This window comes from Petromyzon marinus, chromosome 42, assembly GCF_048934315.1.
Source record: "Petromyzon marinus isolate PM22_M1 ecotype Great Lakes invasive population chromosome 42, UKy_Petmar_22M1.pri1.0, whole genome shotgun sequence".
In the NCBI taxonomy this organism is placed as follows: Eukaryota; Metazoa; Chordata; class Hyperoartia; order Petromyzontiformes; family Petromyzontidae; genus Petromyzon; species Petromyzon marinus.
In genome coordinates, this window is record NC_133708.1 from 6,582,774 (window position 1) to 6,601,483 (window position 18,710).

The 18,710-nt window shown below is 56.0% G+C and overlaps 1 protein-coding gene across 2 annotated transcripts in view; it reads right to left on the reverse strand.

The window, feature by feature from the left end:
- Nucleotides 1-256: 256 nt before the first annotated feature.
- The window catches only part of LOC116951305 (prestin-like), a 36,577-nt gene continuing 18,123 nt past the window's right edge, over nt 257-18,710 (reverse strand). The window contains exons 5-22 of one of the 2 annotated variants that reach the window (XM_032969838.2): nt 18,001-18,212; nt 17,538-17,702; nt 16,732-16,884; nt 16,099-16,181; nt 15,255-15,402; nt 14,456-14,569; nt 14,174-14,251; nt 11,517-11,612; nt 10,199-10,305; nt 9,336-9,405; nt 9,094-9,186; nt 8,730-8,852; nt 7,995-8,138; nt 7,146-7,200; nt 6,301-6,476; nt 6,006-6,074; nt 4,687-4,776; nt 257-4,189 (exon numbers count right to left, since the gene is read on the reverse strand). In XM_032969838.2, the coding sequence (XP_032825729.1) occupies nt 4,696-4,776; nt 6,006-6,074; nt 6,301-6,476; nt 7,146-7,200; nt 7,995-8,138; nt 8,730-8,852; nt 9,094-9,186; nt 9,336-9,405; nt 10,199-10,305; nt 11,517-11,612; nt 14,174-14,251; nt 14,456-14,569; nt 15,255-15,402; nt 16,099-16,181; nt 16,732-16,884; nt 17,538-17,702; nt 18,001-18,212 (1,967 nt within the window). In that variant the 3' untranslated portion in view covers nt 257-4,189; nt 4,687-4,695. The remainder of the gene's footprint in view (nt 4,190-4,686; nt 4,777-6,005; nt 6,075-6,300; nt 6,477-7,145; nt 7,201-7,994; nt 8,139-8,729; nt 8,853-9,093; nt 9,187-9,335; nt 9,406-10,198; nt 10,306-11,516; nt 11,613-14,173; nt 14,252-14,455; nt 14,570-15,254; nt 15,403-16,098; nt 16,182-16,731; nt 16,885-17,537; nt 17,703-18,000; nt 18,213-18,710) is intronic. The other variant, XM_032969839.2, reaches the window with a different exon arrangement.

The window sequence follows — 18,710 nt, forward strand, 5'->3', positions numbered from 1 at the left end:
TCTCGCGATCCATACGAGCGCCACGCGCCGCAGTCTCTCTTTACGGTGCATTCGTAAAGTTGGGTAAAAACGACGACGTGCAGCGCCCCCCTCGAAGGCTTCACACCGGAGCCGCCCGCTCCCCCGGATCGCCCCCCCCCCCCCGTCCTAGACCGGGCCGTGCCGGGCTCCGGTCCGCATTCTCCTCGGCCGCCGCGCAGACCCCGACCGAGCCACCGCCTGCATCAACGAGGAACGCACCCCAAGAGGAGGCACCGGATTTGAAATGTGTTTTTTTTATTTTGAAACGTACTGTGCTAGCGTGTAACGCCAATGCTACACAAGCCACTTTTGTGAAATAGAACTCGTATCGATACAGACTTTCATCTCATGGACTTCAAAATAGAACATATTTGTATTTACATAAAAACACGTTATTATTTAAAATAGTCTTTCCGTACGAATCTTAAGAGTGCTGGACAATTGTGCTGATCAGGCAGATTAAACCGGAATTAAAATACACGACGTCATCGCCGTCGTTAGTATCTGCGTCTTTGAACGGTTTCCAATTTTTTTTAAAGATTATTTAGGAATCCAATCACGACCCCAATCACCCAAGTCCACATTGTGGAGTGTAAACTTCTCACCAGGCCCGTTCGACAAAAACCTCCAAGAACAATTTGCGCGAATGCTTCGCTGCATCTCCACGACCGCACAGGAGTCACCGACACCAGGAAACCAGACCCGGAGATGGAGGCGAGACGGTGATCTGGCGAATTCAGCAGCGTCACCCGCAGTGCCGTGGCGAAACACGTTCGGCAGACGAGGCCACGACGCTCCGTGTTATCTGCACCGCGGGCGCCGCGGTGGCACTCGTGGTTCGCGTTCGAGCCACGGACCGCTGCGGCCTCTAGGCCCCCCACCCCCAACCTCGAATCGGTATCAAGCGACCGCTGCATATGCGGTCAAACGGCCTGAGCACCGCCCCCCCCCCGCCCCCGCTTGTCGAGCACGCAGAGGAACTCAGTGGTAGAAATACCACATTCCTATGGCAGGGGCGGGCGAAGTCAAGGACATCCGCGGTTGACTTCCCACAACCGGTTCTCGCGTTTGTCGATCCTGAAGGGTATGACGGCTGAGCGGAGCCTCGAGCGGGATTCGAGCTCTCGAGCTCTCGCGACGAGAGGTCACGCGCCGCGGCACCCGCACCGCGCGGCCGGGAGGTTACGGAGCGACCCGAGAAGCGTCGGCGTGCGGACGTCGCAGACGCACGCACGGAAGGCTTCACCATGGAGAATGACGCACGGTGAACCGTGGGGGAACGCTGCCCGACCGCCGGGGCATGTACGTAGGTTGAACTTCTTTCGCACCGCACGCAGGCAACCGTGTTAAATCGGAGGTGTGGGGGGGGAAGGACAAAAAAAAACCGAAACAAAAAAGCAGTTATAAAAGAAATGTGATTTCAATCTAGATTTAAAGTGCATAGCTCCAGTGGCTTTCTAATGTGGGAAGGAAGAGCGTTCCAGACGGCCGCAGAAGCGCATCTGAAAGCGCACGATGATGCGGTGACCATATTTGTTTGATGGCTAGCCAAACGATGCTGCAAGTTCGCGTGATGGTTCATGCTCCTTGACGAGATCAGCGAGGTACTGTGGTTCCTTGGTGACGAGCACTTTGTGTGTCATGAGTGCGACCTTGTAATGTCTTTGTTCGGCAACCGGAAGCCAATGCAGCTCGGCGAGCACCGGATGGACATTGTGAGATCTCGCAGTACCCATCACGACACGTGCCTAATAATTTTGTACACGCTGCAGCTTGCTAAAGTTTTTGCCAGACGTCCCGTAGAGTAGCGAGTTGCAGTAATCGAGCCTTGTCGATACTATGCTACATTCCACCGTATTGGCTATGTCACGCACGACTCGATCGTGGTCGAATGTGTCATCGAGCTTTGATATTACAATAACAGGACCTCACCATATTTTGCACATGGTGACCAAACGACAGCCATACCTCGGTATACGACCGCTTTGGAATACGTCGAATTTGGTATACGTCGTGTTTGGACGAGAAAAAAATTGTCTAGGGGTACGACGCGCTTGCTAGAACTTGTATAGGTCGGGGGATGAATCACCGTGTCCCCGCGTATACCCCGTTCACGACTGAAACAAAGCGCCGCTCCTCAGTCTGCCTGTAGATCCCGTTCAGTGCACAACCCTTGCTGTAACTCTGTGAATTTTCACAGTCTATAGTACACACAAAAAGACAGAAAAGAGAAAGAGGAAAAAACCCCAGAATTTCAGCTTCCTGAAGTTTTAATGGAAGGGGACTCTCCTTCCAAAAAATATCTCCTCCTCCTCCCCTTCCTCACCACCATCAACTCCTCTCAGCAAGGTAAAGTGATGTTTAAACTTCATTTTTATTTCAATTAATTTATGCATTTCTTTTAATTTATTTTAATTTATGTATGCATTTTAGTAATAAGTAGTGTCTCAATTATGGTATACAACCACATTAATGTATAATAGGCCATGTAAAATATAATTTCTTATTACTCTGGAACGGATTATTTATTTTCCCTTTATTTCTTATGGGAAAAATTAGTTTGGTGTATACGTCATCTTCGGTATAAGTCCTCCCTTCTGGAACGGATTAACGACGTATACCGAGGTACCACTGTATTCAGGTTGAGTATGGTGCTCTTTAGGAGGAGCAGAAAACCGAATCCTGGAGTTTGCAACTGCCCCTCTGGGTCCTCCCACACAATATTGAGTGCCAACCAGCAGAACCTCCCAGAGGCCCCAACTCAACTGTGCTCCCCCGTCTGTAAATAAAGACGACCAGGCTGCTAACCCACCCCTCACCTATGCACCTGCTTGATCACATACCCAGCTACCTACCCCACCCAGCGCGCAGAAGTCGACTTTTTGTCCCTTCCCGCCAGGCGACGACATGAACTTTGTTCGAGGGATTCTCAGCGATCGTGGTTTCCCATCGCACACGGATGCTCGTGGAAGACTAAGCGGAAATATTTTAAAATCTATTTAAAATAAAATTAATTAATTTGAGATGTCCGTCATAATACATACAAGCACGCAAATTCATCGCTCACCCAGACCACACTGCGCATTCTACAATGACAATCGTTTCTCATCTTTACCCAGGGAAACCCATACACGCCTCCAGGAAATGTGTTCCAGGCTCATAGCGTTGGGGCGAGTCATTTGTCAAGACCGGAGAAACGCAATAAGTGATACACGCAATAAGTGATCCAAACTCTGATGCAGAGACTGCGGCGCAGCCGCTCGGTCCACACGCGCACAACGCACTGCCCGTGCCACCAACCCAACCGACCACGCGCGCTCCCGGTAAAACTCGTCACGTGACACGCAGGCGATTGCCCTCGAGGATTTTTGGTGCCCTGGGAGGCATTTTGGCTAAAGCTGTCATTCTAACCCGTCGCTCTGTGTCATCATCGACGCCAATCACCAACAGCGATGACGATGACGACGACGCTTGTGTAATTTGCCGCTTAAACGTTCACACCGCGCTTTACGAGAAGCTCACTTCAAGGCGTGCTGAGGAGACCCCATCAACAAAGGGTGCTGCAGGGTGGACCACTGACGGTGGATATGGTTACCATGGCAACCATCTCGCAACAACCATGCAGCAGCAAGTCACCAACCCCGTGTGAACAGAATCCACCTTGGTGATGGTTTAACTACAGTAACTTTTTCTAAAGACAACCAACTCAAAACACACAAGTTTTTTTAAGCCTCCTTTCCGAGACAACTTTTTTTTTTAAATATGTACTTATCTGTATATATATATAAAAAACATGTTTCCCTTCCTCTGAATCACCGCAGCTCGGACAACAATCAAGACGCAACCAAATCAATTGCACATGAATCACGGCGTTAAATCTCAAGTGACGTGCGGATAACAAATCCGCCTGCATATATCCAGACGTTTGTTCCTCTACGCGTTGATCTTCCTGCGACTCCACGACCCTCCCGGCACGGGACACGGCCCCCGCCTCGCGGGACGAGGCATCCGGGAGCGGCGCCGCGCGGTCGACGAGGGGTACCTCTCTCCTCCTCCTCCTCCTCGTCGTCGTCCTCGTCTCCCGAGGAGGGCGTCGCGAGGGTCGAGGGGGCGGTGCGCCCGCCTCTCCTCGGTCGCGCGTGCGTCACATCTTTGTATTCTCTACGACCTGCGGAGGGGACGACGCACAGGGCACCGAGGTAAAAGGGACGGATTCGCCACGGCGGGGAGATGCCGTCGCGTCGCCTGCAGTCGGCGAGCGGCTCGGCGCGGTTCCCCAGCGGGCGCCGCGTGACCGCTTCTGGCAGCGCTGCTGTGGACCGACGTCGCACGAGAGCCAAGCAAAGCCTCGCAGTGTGCTTGGGCTTTACGCTGAAATTAATCAAACAGGAATTCACCAAGACCACCGCCACCATTGATCCGGTCGTTTTCGTTTTAAATCAACAACACCATTACAATAATCGCCGCACGTTCCTTAACCCCGTGTAAAACACTCTTAATTGTGACCATCATTGCCATCACTCCACCAATCACCACCCGTCCACCTTGATCGCTCAAAATCACCACCACCAACAGTACCACCACCACCACCACCACGCCCGTACAGAGCACCACAGATTGTTTTAATGCCACCGCACGCAAGCAGAGTCTACGAAGACGACCAACCTAAGCGTCTCATTGCTCCTCCACGTCTGCGGAATCCTCGGGCGGCAGCCTCAGCCCTCGCCAGGGCGAGCCGACCCTTGGAGACAAGCCCTGGGGTTTGCGGCCAGGGAATCAATGACGCCAGGTTTAAAGAGGGCAGCGCGATCGCGTTCCGGCTTCACGTTCCCACGCAGCCGCGGCTCGGCCGCCGGGGGAGCGAGCGCAGGGACCTGACGGCGCGCCGTCGGGTCAACTACCCGAGGGGAATCGCACCGCTGATTGGCTGACTTGGACACGGACTTCGAGTTAAACCTGTCGTAGTCTTAACTATAATAATTATAATTACGACATTGACAAAACGTGCAGAGTTTCTAATAATTGCCTCGGGAAATCCGAATTTCCCTCGGTAGTTCTAACCCAGTGAAAATAATTCCATATTGTTATGGCGGGGCCCAGTCCATCCTATTGTTGTCCTTCTCCTGCACCTCCAATTAGCACAGCTACGTACAGTGTGAAACAATTTCAACATATATAGAAGGTGGCTCTTGCAAATGACAAATCCTCGCCTCTGGAGTTCTCGCTGAAACACAAACTGAAACTATAAAAATAGACAAACACTTTGTTCATGAATGCCTCCTGAACCCGGACCGAGGCTCCCAGTGAAGGCCTCCTTAAACCGGACCCAGGCTCCCAGTGAAGGCCTCCTGAACCCGGACCCAGGCTTCCAGTGAAGGCCTCCTGAACCCAGACCCAGGCTCCCAGTGAAGGCCTCCTGAACCCGGACCCAGGCTCCCAGCGGAGGCCTCCTGAACCCGGACCCAGGCTCCCAGTGAAGGCCTCCTGAACCCGGACCCAGGCTCCCAGTGAAGGCCTCCTGAACCCAGACCCAGGCTTCCAGTGGAGGCCTCCTGAACCCGGACCCAGGCTCCCAGTGAATGCCTCCTGAACCCGGACCCAGGCTCCCGGTGAAGGCCTCCTGAACCCGGACCCAGGCTCCCGGTGAAGGCCTCCTGAACCCGGACCCAGGCTCCCGGTGAAGGCCTCCTGAACCCGGACCCAGGCTCCCAGTGAAGGCCTCCTGAACCCGGACCCAGGCTCCCAGACGTGGCCACTCGGTGCCCTGGCACAACCATTATGAACCCCTTGAGGCAAGGAGCATTCCAAGGTGAATTGAGGACCCGAGTTTACACAACGGACTTGCGTTCACGCATTAACACGAGCCACATCCGCAGTGTAGATAGAGTTACTGCTTGTGTGTCTGCTGATGGTATTTCTAAAAGTATCTATTTCCTATACCCTCTACGAGCGAGCGAAGCGATGGGAGAGACGAGCAGACTCACCATCGGCGCGGGGCTCCTGGGCTCTGGGTAGCACCCTCCGTTCTCCACGTGATGCGCGTGTTTGTCCTCCTGGAGGCAACATCGTCCGTCCGTTACCAGAACCTCACTCGCGGTGTTGCGCGTAGCGCTGTTAAGTGCTGTGTGTGTACGTATGTAGAACGTCTTCCATACTCTGCATAGCCAACCGTGTTAAATAGGAGGGTACGGGGGAAGGACAACAAACTGGCGTGCTGGCTGTGCGGTGTGCCATCGGTGCTGGCTGTGCGGTGTGCCGTCGGTGCTGGCGTGCGCCCACCCTTCCGTCGGCCGTGTGGTTGTGCGCGCCAGGCGGTGTGGTGAGCGCCGGTCTGCTGTGCAGCGCGTCTTGGCGCTGGCAGTGGGCCACCGCGTCGGGGACGCTCAGGAAGAGCTGCGCTTTGCTGGAGGGCCCGCTCAGAAAGCCGGTTCGCTCCAGCTGGGTCACCACCACCGCTGGCGGCACACAAAAACAAAGATCCCCCGTGTCCATGTGCAGTCGGTGAGGAGCACCTAGGAAGGCCGGGACGGCGCACGAGGGGGTGGTGTGGCCCGGTACCATGCCCGGCTGGCCAGGTGCTCTTTAAAGGCCAAGTTGAGCTACGGGATGTCCAGGAATTGTTCTGATAGCGTTTGCCACTGATGTTAGCCGTGGCCAGCAGTCAAACCCAAGTGACCATTTTTCGTGCGCTAAACACTGGGCCAACGCTCCCCGGACAGATAGACTCACGTGTTGACCACCAAATCTAGCAAAAGGTTGGGTGTGAGTATGTGCGTGTATTTGGGAGTGGGTGCATAAGTTGTGCGAGTGTGTGCGTGTATGAACGAGGGTGGTGAGGTGTGTGCGCTAGGTTTGGTCCCAAGTATTCCTCCTTAACTTCAAGGTGAACCGAAACAACAACGGGCGCGTCACACGTGCGCACTTCATCCGTTTGGTCGTGTCGAGTGGTGGAGGGCCAGATCATCGCGTGGCCCAACCCAAAACTCGACCACGACTCGTAGCTCTGCACGCTGCCCGAACCAAGCATTGTATGTCCCCAGGCGTGCGCCCCCACTGGCAGTAACCGTTCAGAGGTGCGCCGAGTGAACTGGGCGAGCGTGCGAGGGAGCAGACGCGTGACGTACCTCTACAACCAGCCAGGCACACTTGCACTCCTACCTCCTTGTGCTCTTGGAATATCTGCAAGGGAAAGAGCAAGCACCGTATCATCATCAAGCTATCGTACGGGTTGGTGGAGCGCATCAAATGTTGGGAAACTCCTTTCCGGTGGGCGTCATGGAAGAGCAGTACCCTGGCTCGCCAGGAGAAGGCGGTACGGCAACATGCGGACTAAAATCCCCTCCGTACGGGATAGAGCGTTGCCCCCTCGCGCGCGTAGGTTCTCGCCGGTTGCTCCCGTTTCCTCCCACACATATTAAAACTTCAAAACACGTTCCTACATAGAGGACGGCAGAGCTTGGGCAATTGTTGTTAGCACCGTCTCACCGCCTGGTTGCTGCCTTCCTGTTCATCTGTGGTTCCTCAGCCTTTGTGAGTTGTAATTTTCATCAACGCCTGGGCAAATATAAAACTAAAAACCAGTATTTTTTAATTATGCAAATCAGATTACGCACCGAAACATTCGCGTTTCTTGCCGTTGGTCGGGAGCCAAGACGTTTAGGTCAATTAAAAAATTATCAAGGAAAAAGAGGCGACCCAAACCACTAAGAGCGAGTAATTAGGAGGTACACGCCCGAGCCGTACGGCGTCACGGAATGTGGGCATTGAACAAGCTTGCACACGCTCGCTCTCGCACACGCAACGACCACACAAAGATCCCTTGTATAACCTATCATAGACTGTTGGGGAAAGTGCTGATAGTGAGCAACGCTTATGAAGGCCGGAACGGTACGTGTTGGGGTGGGTGGCCAGCACCATGCCCGATCACACACACACACTCACTCACTCTCACACAAACGGCCCGATGTGCGTACCCTCTTGAGCATCTTGACGCCGGGCGTGTCCACGAAGGTCACGGCGCCAAAGTCGAGCACGAGGAAGCGGTACGCGGGACTGGTGAGGCCCTGCTCCTCGCTCTCCTCCAGCGGGAGCACCACGTGCCCCGCCTCGGCACCGTCCTGGCACGCACGGCCGGCACAACGCCCTGGGCTCAGAGCAGCACACTCGCCGCGTCACAGCCTCACCACAGCCTCGGCCCGCGTCACAGCCTCACCCCGCGTCAGCCTCACCACAGCCTCACCACGCGTCACAGCCTCACCACAGCCTCACCCCACATCACAGCCTCACCACAGCCTCACCACGCGTCACAGCCTCGGCCCGCGTCACAGCCTCGGCCCGCGTCACAGCCTCACCACAGCCTCACCCTGCGTCACAGCCTCACCACAGCCTCACCCCGCGTCACAGCCTCACCACGCGTCACAGCCTCACCACGTGTCAGTGGGGCCAAATTTAATTGCCACGTTGGCCACCCAGGTGACTCTTGCACACGAGGCTCGTTGCTGTCTCCCAGGTTCTCACGCGGTCAAGCCAAACTGACGTACACAGCGCGTGCACGCACTGCTCAGCATCGATTCCCACAGGCACGACGCGCGCATCACGAGCGTGAGAATCGATTGCGAAAGCCGAATCTCCCCCCCCCCCCCTCCCCACACACGGCTGATGCTGCGACTGTAGCCCCGTGGCGAGTGGAGGCCGCCCGAGGTCCTCACCAGATTGAGCGTGGCGCTCTTGGCCTCCGTCCCGGCTTCGCGACGCCGCTTGCGCTCCAAGCGCTGCTGGTGGGCGAGGAACTTCTTACGCACGGCGATCAGCGACCGGGGGTCCAGACCGGTCTGCGCGTGAACACACACAAAGAACACACACGCGCGCACGCACGCACGCATTAACACGCACGCGTGAACCCAGGACCCTCAATGGTATCGGCTCAACGCTCAGACTTCCGAGCAACATGGCCACCTATTTTTTTTGTTTGTTTATGGCTAAAGTTAATGTCTCAAGCCGTCGGGGAAAAAAAAAAAATTGACGAACAAAGAAATAAGAGGAAATTAAACTGACGGGAGGACACAGCCCCACCTTGCTGATGAGCGCCTCCGTGTACATATCGGCGTTGGCGAAGTAGAGCGACGCGTTGGTCTGGAATATCCTGATCCCGGAAACCTCCTTCGCCTGGCACACGCGACAAGAGAGGCGATGCGTTCACGCGCGCGCCACGACACTCGCCGCGAACCGCGCGGCAAACAGCCCCGGGCATTCACCGCGCTACGTGGACACAAGCCGTCAAAACCATCCTTGCTTCCATGAGTGCGTGTCCTTACTTCCGCGTATTCTTTGAGGTCCAGGTAGATGTCGGTGTTGGGGATTTTGCCCAGAATCGAGTACTTGGGCCTTGGAACGGGCAGGGCGTGGGATCGGGGACATGGAGGGATGGCACACAAACATCGCCCTTCACAACGTGTCGAACGGGCCCCATCGTGCAAGTGGCAGCGATTGTCTATGACAAGTGGCAGCTCAGCCAAAGCGATGATTGGTGGTGGTGATGATATTGTGAACTTATAACGTGCCACCACGCAGCAATTGCTCACTCTCTGAGAGAGAGAGAGAGAAAGGACGACTCGCAGGCATCAGGACAAGGAACCACAGACGAGTGGGAAGGCAGCCACAAAGTCAGCCGGTGGCAACAATTGCCAAGCTCTGCGGTTCTCTTCATATCAAAGTGTTATTCGCCAATTAATGAGTGTTTACATGTGGGTGGAAACCGGAGTGCCCAGAGAAAACCCACACGTGCGAGGGGGAAACACTCTATCCTGTACAGACGAAACAACTGGAGTCTATGCTTTGCTGCGTTCTCCTTGCAGGGCCAGGGTACGGCTCCTCCTCGACACTCACGGGAATAGGAGTTTCACAGCATCTGTGTGATCCATCAACCCTCACTCCCTCCACCAATGCGAGATCACAGGTGAGCGCCTGGTAGTGGCAGTGGTAGTTGATTATGGTGATGACGGTGGCGGCGGCGGTCGTGGTGTCCGTGGTGGCCATGAAGCACACACGACCGATGCCACCACGAGCCCCATCATCCCTGCGCTGTCGTCCCATGTCGCAGACCGACGCCGGTGCTGTGCGTGCGCCACCGTAGGCTCCCGGCGTGCCGTGCCGGCGTAGAGGAGCCGCTGGTGCTCACGTTTGGGTGCGGATGACGACGCTGAGCAGAGCAAAGGACACTGCAACGGCCAGGCCCAGGTCCAGCCCCAGCAGCACGGACGCCCAGAAGGTCACCATCCACATGGCCTGTGACACGCAAGGGACAACGGACCGCTTTGTAGCCACAGAGCGCCATGGCTGCCCAGACACCTTGGTCTCCCCAGCACCATACTTGACGGTCACCTTTTCGAAACTGGTTTTTATCTTTTCCCCACACCACCCCCCCCCCCCCCCCGGTTTCATCCCTGTTATGTTTTCAGGGTCATGGGCGTATATAATCCATGACCTTTAAGTGAACTCTGGACCAGACACTCGGGGACTGCCATTTCCCAGCCCTGTCCTGCCACAGAGAGGACCGTTCCTCGTATGACGGTTAAACTGCCGTGCTTAATTCTCAGAGCTGGAATTGAGCCAAATGGAATTGAGCCAAATTAAGTGCGATTATTTTTTGTTTGTCCAGTCCTTGATGACCGTCAACTTGGCACGGGCAACCAAATGGACGCGAGCCCAGGATCTCCGCGGTGTCAGCTCTGACCTCTGACCCACATGGCCACCGCACTGGGTCATCATCTTTCCCCGAACTGCTTTGGGGAGGCTCAAACCGAGTTGGATTTTAATTGGCTATCGGTGGTGATGTTGTACATCGCTGCCAGGAACCAAACTCCGGTCGGATGATTCGCAGTGCTGACGTGGAGCTGTGCATCATCAACGCGCGCACTGTCCCAGCCGGGCCACGTGAATAGATGCACGTGGTCAAATATGTGCCACGTGAATAGATATGCGTCGTCAAAGTACACACCCATGATATATCCTGCTTGCACAAACACACACGCTTGTACCAAGACAAACATCACCGAATAGACACAGCCCAGGCAGGTGGTGTTAGAACAGGCACACGAGCGGTGCAATGAGGCCAATACCCACGTACGCTCGGGCACCTTTGTATCCCACCCGTCGACGTTTGACAATGCCACTTCACCGCGTTCCCATAGCTAGGGGGAGACCCACGAGGGGCTGACATCTCAGCGCCCCCCCCCCCCCCCCCCCCACCAGCAATGGGCATCACGAGGTGCATCTGCTTCGGTATTCCCCGATCGGCTCGTACGGTGGAAGTGAAACCAAATCACCCAATTGGGATCACACGGCAGCAATCACTGCCCCCTACTGGCAGATTCGTGCCCCAGGTCGCTCTTGCGAACGAGACGATCGTGGTCTCCCGAGTCATCACCAGGTTAAACAAAATCAACTCGCATAATCTTGTAGTGTGTTTCTGGAGGGGAGGGGATGGAGCCGCTCACCAGGTCTATGCGACAGGTTCTCCACAGCTGGGGCACGTCCGCGAACTGCTTGAACATCCCCTTGAGGTTGACGAGAACGACGGCCGCCAGCGCCGCCTGCCCCGAGCACACGCACAATGACTCACGCACACACAACGACTCACGCACAATGACTCACGCACAATGACTCACGCACGATGACTCACACATGATGACTCACGCACGATGACTCACGCACGATGACTCACGCACGATGACTCACGCACGATGACTCACGCACAATGACTCACACATGATGACTCACGCACAATGACTCACGCACGATGACTCACGCACGATGACTCACGCACGATGACTCACGCACAATGACTCACGCACAATGACTCACGCACAATGACTCACACACAATGACTCACGCACAATGACTCACGCACGATGACTCACGCACGATGACTCACGCACGCACAATGACTCACGCACAATGACTCACGCACAATGACTCACACACGATGACTCACGCACGCACAATGACTCACGCACGCACAATGACTCACGCACAATGACTCACGCACAATGACTCACGCACAATGACTCACGCACAATGACTCACGCACAATGACTCACGCACGCACAATGACTCACGCACAATGACTCACGCACGCACAATGACTCACGCACAATGACTCACGCACAATGACTCACGCACAATGACTCACGCACAATGACTCACGCACGCACAATGACTCACGCACAATGACTCACGCACGCACAATGACTCACGCACAATGACTCACGCACGATGACTCACGCACGATGACTCACGCACGATGACTCACGCACAATGACTCACGCACGATGACTCACGTACGATGACTCACGCACAATGACTCACGCACAATGACTCACGCACAACGACTCACGCACAACGACTCACGCACAACGACTCACGCACAACGACTCACGCACAATGACTCACGCACGACGACTCACGCACGACGACTCACGCACGCACAATGACTCACGCACAATGACTCACGCACAATGACTCACGTACAATGACTCACGCACAATGACTCACGCACAACGACTCACGCACAACGACTCACGCACAACGACTCACGCACAACGACTCACGCACAACGACTCACGCACAACGACTCACGCACGCACAATGACTCACGCACAATGACTCACGCACAATGACTCACGCACAACGACTCACGCACGACGACTCACGCACGACGACTCACGCACAATGACTCACGCACAATGACTCACGCACAATGACTCACGCACAATGACTCACGCACAACGACTCACGCACAACGACTCACGCACAACGACTCACGCACAACGACTCACGCACGCACAACGACTCACGCACGCACAATGACTCACGCACAATGACTCACGCACAATGACTCACGCACGACGACTCACGCACAACGACTCACGCACAACGACTCACGCACAACGACTCACGCACAACGACTCACGCACAACGACTCACGCACAACGACTCACGCACAACGACTCACGCACAACGACTCACGCACAACGACTCACGCACAATGACTCACGCACAATGACTCACGCACAATGACTCACGCACGCACAATGACTCACGCACAATGACTCACGCACAATGACTCACGCACAATGACTCACGCACAATGACTCACGCACAATGACTCACGCACAATGACTCACGCACAATGACTCACGCACAATGACTCACGCACAATGACTCACGCACAATGACTCACGCACGCACAATGACTCACGCACAATGACTCACGCACAATGACTCACGCACGACGACTCACGCACGACGACTCACGCACAATGACTCACGCACAATGACTCACGCACAATGACTCACGCACAATGACTCACGCACAATGACTCACGCACAACGACTCACGCACAACGACTCACGCACGCACAATGACTCACGCACAATGACTCACGCACGATGACTCACGCACGACGACTCACGCACGACGACTCACGCACAATGACTCACGCACAATGACTCACGCACAATGACTCACGCACAATGACTCACGCACAATGACTCACGCACGACGACTCACGCACAATGACTCACGCACAATGACTCACGCACGATGACTCACGCACAATGACTCACGCACGACGACTCACGCACAACGACTCACGCACAATGACTCACGCACAATGACTCGCGCACAATGACTCACGCACAACGACTCACGCACAATGACTCACACACGATGACTCACACACGATGACTCACGCACAATGACTCACGCACAATGACTCACGCACGCACAACGACTCACGCACGATGACTCGCGCACAATGACTCACGCACAATGACTCACGCACAATGACTCACGCACAATGACTCACGCACAATGACTCACGCACGCATTGACTCACGCACGCACAATGACTCACGCACACACAACGACTCGCACACACGACTCGTACAGCGCACGTGCTTACAGATCCCCCCCGGAGCCTTCACAAACCCTTGGGGTAAGCGCCGGCACAGCACATGGTGGGGGGGAGGGGGGACTGGGTGGCAAGCACCACGTCCGTACGGATTAAGTCAGCAGCCCACTTGCTGCGCTGCCTCATTTCACACAAACCTCACCGCCTCTGGATAGAGGGGCCGGGGGGAGCCACCTTACCCTGGGCAGAGGCCGGAAGAGGCTGCTGATGGCCAAAATTACGATGAGCACCAACAACGCCGACACCAGACCAGCCACCTGCAAAGACGGCGCGGAGTCAATCCGGGGGGACACGGGAGGTGTGCACCGTGCCAGCAAGTCACTGGTGGAAATTAATTCTGTATAAGTTATAGAATTAGTATGCGTGCATACGTGTCATCAATGCATTTGCTATACGTGCGTGTATGCGCGTAAGTGGACTCGAGTTCCATTCACGCTCACGGCCAACGATAATGGATGTACCTGTGTTTGCCCTCCCGTCGCGTCCTGCACCAGGCTCCGCGACATGGCACAGCTGATGGTGAATGAGTGGAAGATCGACCCGAAAATGTTACTCAGGCCGATGGCGACCAGCTCCTGCAGGCGCACACAGGCAGATACAGACGTGCACGCACACAGATATAGAGATGCACACACACACACACATGGTGTGCACACGCACGCATACACACAAAGACAAAGATCCCCCAGATAGCCTTAAGTTAACAGACTGTAGGGGCAAGTGCTGTTAGCGAGCACCTATGAAGGCCGGAACGGTACACGAGGGGGTGGGTGGCCAGCACCACGCCCGACCGCCTTTGTCTCCCTAGTGGCAATGTTTACACACCGCACCAGGTACTCATTTGAGGCTGAGTCGACCTAGGGGAGGCCCGGGACCGGTTCAGATAATCGTCACTGGTGTTGGCGGTGAGCGGGAATCGAACCCGGGTCACCAGGTTCATAGCGCAGCACGCTAACCGCTACACTATCGCTCCCCACACGCACACACACACACAACAGACGCGCAAGTATTAGTCGACTACAACTTGGCACACAATTGGCACATGCCCTTGACCACAGGAGGGGGAGCTGAGCGGGGATTGAAGGCATCATCATGATCAGCGTCACGCGTCGCACTATGACGGGATAAGCGGAGTGCAGGTGGAGTGCGAACTGGGTGGCGTGTACTGGGAGGAGTGGCAAGTACACCGAGTGGTGTGTACCCTACATGGAGTGCTGGTTGGAGTGTTGTGTGGAGTGTTGTGTGGAGTGCGCCACTCACCTGGTTGCTGTCGATGTTGTATCCATGCTTGAGGGCGAACGTCTTGCCCATGGAGATGGCGATGGAGAAGCCCACAATGGCCAAGGTGATGGCGTCCACCACCACCTTGCCAAACAGAGTGAACGATGGGACCACCGGGGGCTTCAGGCTGCGGCGCGCGAGTGGACACGCACGCACACAGACACACAGCGCAACGTGCAGACACGTGTACACACACACGCACGCACACAGAGACACATACAACCACAACACGCAAACACAATCGCGCACAATCACAATAAGCAGACACGCACCAATACAGCAACGCGTGCAGACACACGGTCACAAATACAAAGATCCCCCATATAGCTTAAACAGACTGTTGGAGCAAGTTCTGTTAGCGAGCACCTATGCAGGCTGGCACAGTACACGAGGGGGTGGGTGGCCAGCACCACGCCAGGCTGTCTTTGTCTCCCTAGTGGTGACGTTTATACACCGCACCAGGTACTCATTTGAGGTTGAGTAGCCCTAGGGAAGGCCCAGGACGTGTTCAAAGAATCGTCACTGGCGTTGGTCACGTGCAGGAACAGAACTTTGTTCACTTGGTTGTGTAGTGCAGTCCGCGAACCGCTGCACCAACGCACCCAACACAACACAACTGCCGTCACCATGACACTTGTGCCAGGCCAAGTGCACCCCGAGGTCACGCGAGGTTATCCACGGCTCGCTGCTGGCAAGGTTACGGGACAGACCCAGATGTTACGGGTTGACTGAGATGACTGGCAGATGCATCACCACTGTGCGTACAGGCGCACACGAGTGCGTCCGTACGTGCCGGCGCGCGCACACACACACACATACACACCCAGTGGGAATGTCTCCAATGATGTCCACCGCATGCTTCTCGTTGAGCTCCAGGCCGCTGGACGCGAGCGTGGCAAGTACAACCTAGGCCACGCGATCGCACAGGGACGCGAGTGAGGACGCGGCGAGTCTCCCGTTCGTGCCCCGTGCCAAGCCAGCCGTTTCCAAATCACCCGGAACGCACGCCATCTCACCCGAGCTCAGAGGCTAAGCGGGTTTGAGCCCGGACAGTGCCGAAAGGTGACGGCCTGCCCAACAGGCTCTCATCAGGCTGCGTCTTAGACAGCAGAGGGCGGTGCAGTCAAATCCACTGTCGTGCCATACTTCGACGCTTTCACATCTTTTCTGCCCGTCCTCAACCCTCACTGGTAAGCGTGGTGAAGTATGGTCAAATTTATTTGTTTTAAAAACGAGGCGAGAACTAATTTGCAAAAGCGGCCCGGAGTAATCAACAGGGTCAAATAACCCCTACGACCCTCACGGCTTAGGTCAAAGCTGCGTACACGTGCGCGCCGTATAAACGACGCTTCAAACTCGCGGGAGCGCGGCCGGGGTTGGGGGCCGTGTCGCGGTGCCGTCGGCGTGGCGACTGGCCCCGCGAGAGCCCCCCCGACTCCCACCACCACGCCCGTACCAGGATGAGCTCCAGTGGGATGGGCGCGGGCAGGCGGTTCCTGTAGCGGTCGCCCAGCTCCTTGCTCCCAGCAAGGCCCACGGTGCAGATGACGCACAGCAGGAGCGACACCAGGTTGGTGTGGCCCAGATGGGAACAGAACTCTATTGTAGTCTGCTCACACAAAGACAAAGGTCCCCCAGATATAGACTTCTACAGATTGTTGGAGGCGGGTGCTGTTAGCGGGCACTTATTGAGGCCGGGCATGGCACACGTGGGGGAGGGTTGGCCAAAACCACAGCTGGCCACCTTTGTCTCCCCAATGCTGATGTTTAATACGCACTGTGCCAGGTACTCGTGTAAGGACCGAGTCAACCTAGGGGAGACCCAGGATTGGTTCACATATACACCGCTCTTATTGATCGTGAGAGGGACTTGAACAAGTTGCCGGTTTTGTAGCAAAGTGCAGACACCGTGGCCACCAAACAAACAAGCACCCCCATATGCACATATAAAGACAAAAATCCCCCGCATAGCCTTCAAACTGTTAAGATAAGTGCAGTTATCGAGCGGCACCTATTAAGGCCGGAACGGCACACGAAGGCGGTGGGTGGCCAGCACCACGCCCGGCCGCCTTTGTCTCCCCAGTGGCGATGTTTACACACCGCACCAGGTACTCATTTGAGGCCAAATAATCGTCACTGCTGTTGGCCGTGAGCGGGAATCGCACCCCGGCTCGCCGGGTTTGTAGGACAACGCGCTAACCGCTCGCGCCACCGCTCCCCACACCAGATACACACTCGCACGTCGCGCGCACGCCTGCTTACGTATACGATGGCCAGGGGCCCGCTGTAGCGCGAGACGCTGACGCCGAACATGTACTTTAACTGGGTGACGCACACGTGGATGGAGCAGGCCGTGGTGAAGCCACGCACCATGGGCTCGGAGAGGTACGTCGCCACCACTCCGAACCGCAGCATACCCAGGGACAGCTGCCGTCACAGGGTGCACGGGGGACGGACGCAGAGTGTCGGGGGGGGGGGGGGGAGAGGGGTCATGTTATTGTGCGCTGCAGTGATGAAATGTGGGTTAGTAAGGTGAAAACATTCTTATGACCACCAACATCTGACCACCGGTGGCCACCGACAGCTTTCCCTAGACAATAGACTAACAGCCCAGTCTCTGACCAGGTCTTTATACAATAAACTGACCAGCAGAGCGGTCGTGTGCCGTGGTCGTGTGCCGTGGTCGTCTGCCGCGGTCGCGAAAAGTGACAGTGCCGGGACACACCTGGTAGATTCCGCAGAGGAAGGTGACGGCGATAGCGACGGAGACGCGTGCCTGGTCGCGCGCTGCCACGTCGATGCCCTCCAGGGACAATCGCATGCTGCTCAGGGTCTGGTTGGTGCCCGTCAAGTTTGCCGGCGGCAGGAGGAAGTCCTCGTCCGGCACAATGCGCTCCGTCACGTCGCCCACCATGACGCTCAGCACCGCGAACGTGCCTGACAAAGGTCACCACCCCCCCCCCCCCATAGTCTCAACAGGCTGTTGGTTCAAGTGCTGTTAGGCGAGCACCTGGGAAGGGCGGCACGGCAGACGTGGCGGTGTGCGGGAACCCGGTTCATATAATTGTCATTGGTGTTGGCCGTGAGCAGGATTCGAACTCGGGTCGCCGGGTTCGCAGCGCAGCGCACTAAGCGCATAACACGCCCGCGCACGCCCGCGCACGGACACACGCGCGAGTAACAACTCTATCTGCAGTGACGCGGTCCTGCGGTAGCGCGTTCGCCGCTCGTTGCAGAGGTTCGCGGTTCAAACCCAGCGGCCGCCCTGGTTAATAACACGGGCGTATTAACCATGATAACGCTACGCGCTGTCTGCTTCACTCAGTGGACATTATATATTGCCCGACGTCATTCGCAAGAGTAGGCCATCGTGTGCCGGCATCGGGCTCCAAATTTTCCACGTTCGATAAATGACTCAATTGGGACCCAGGCCCC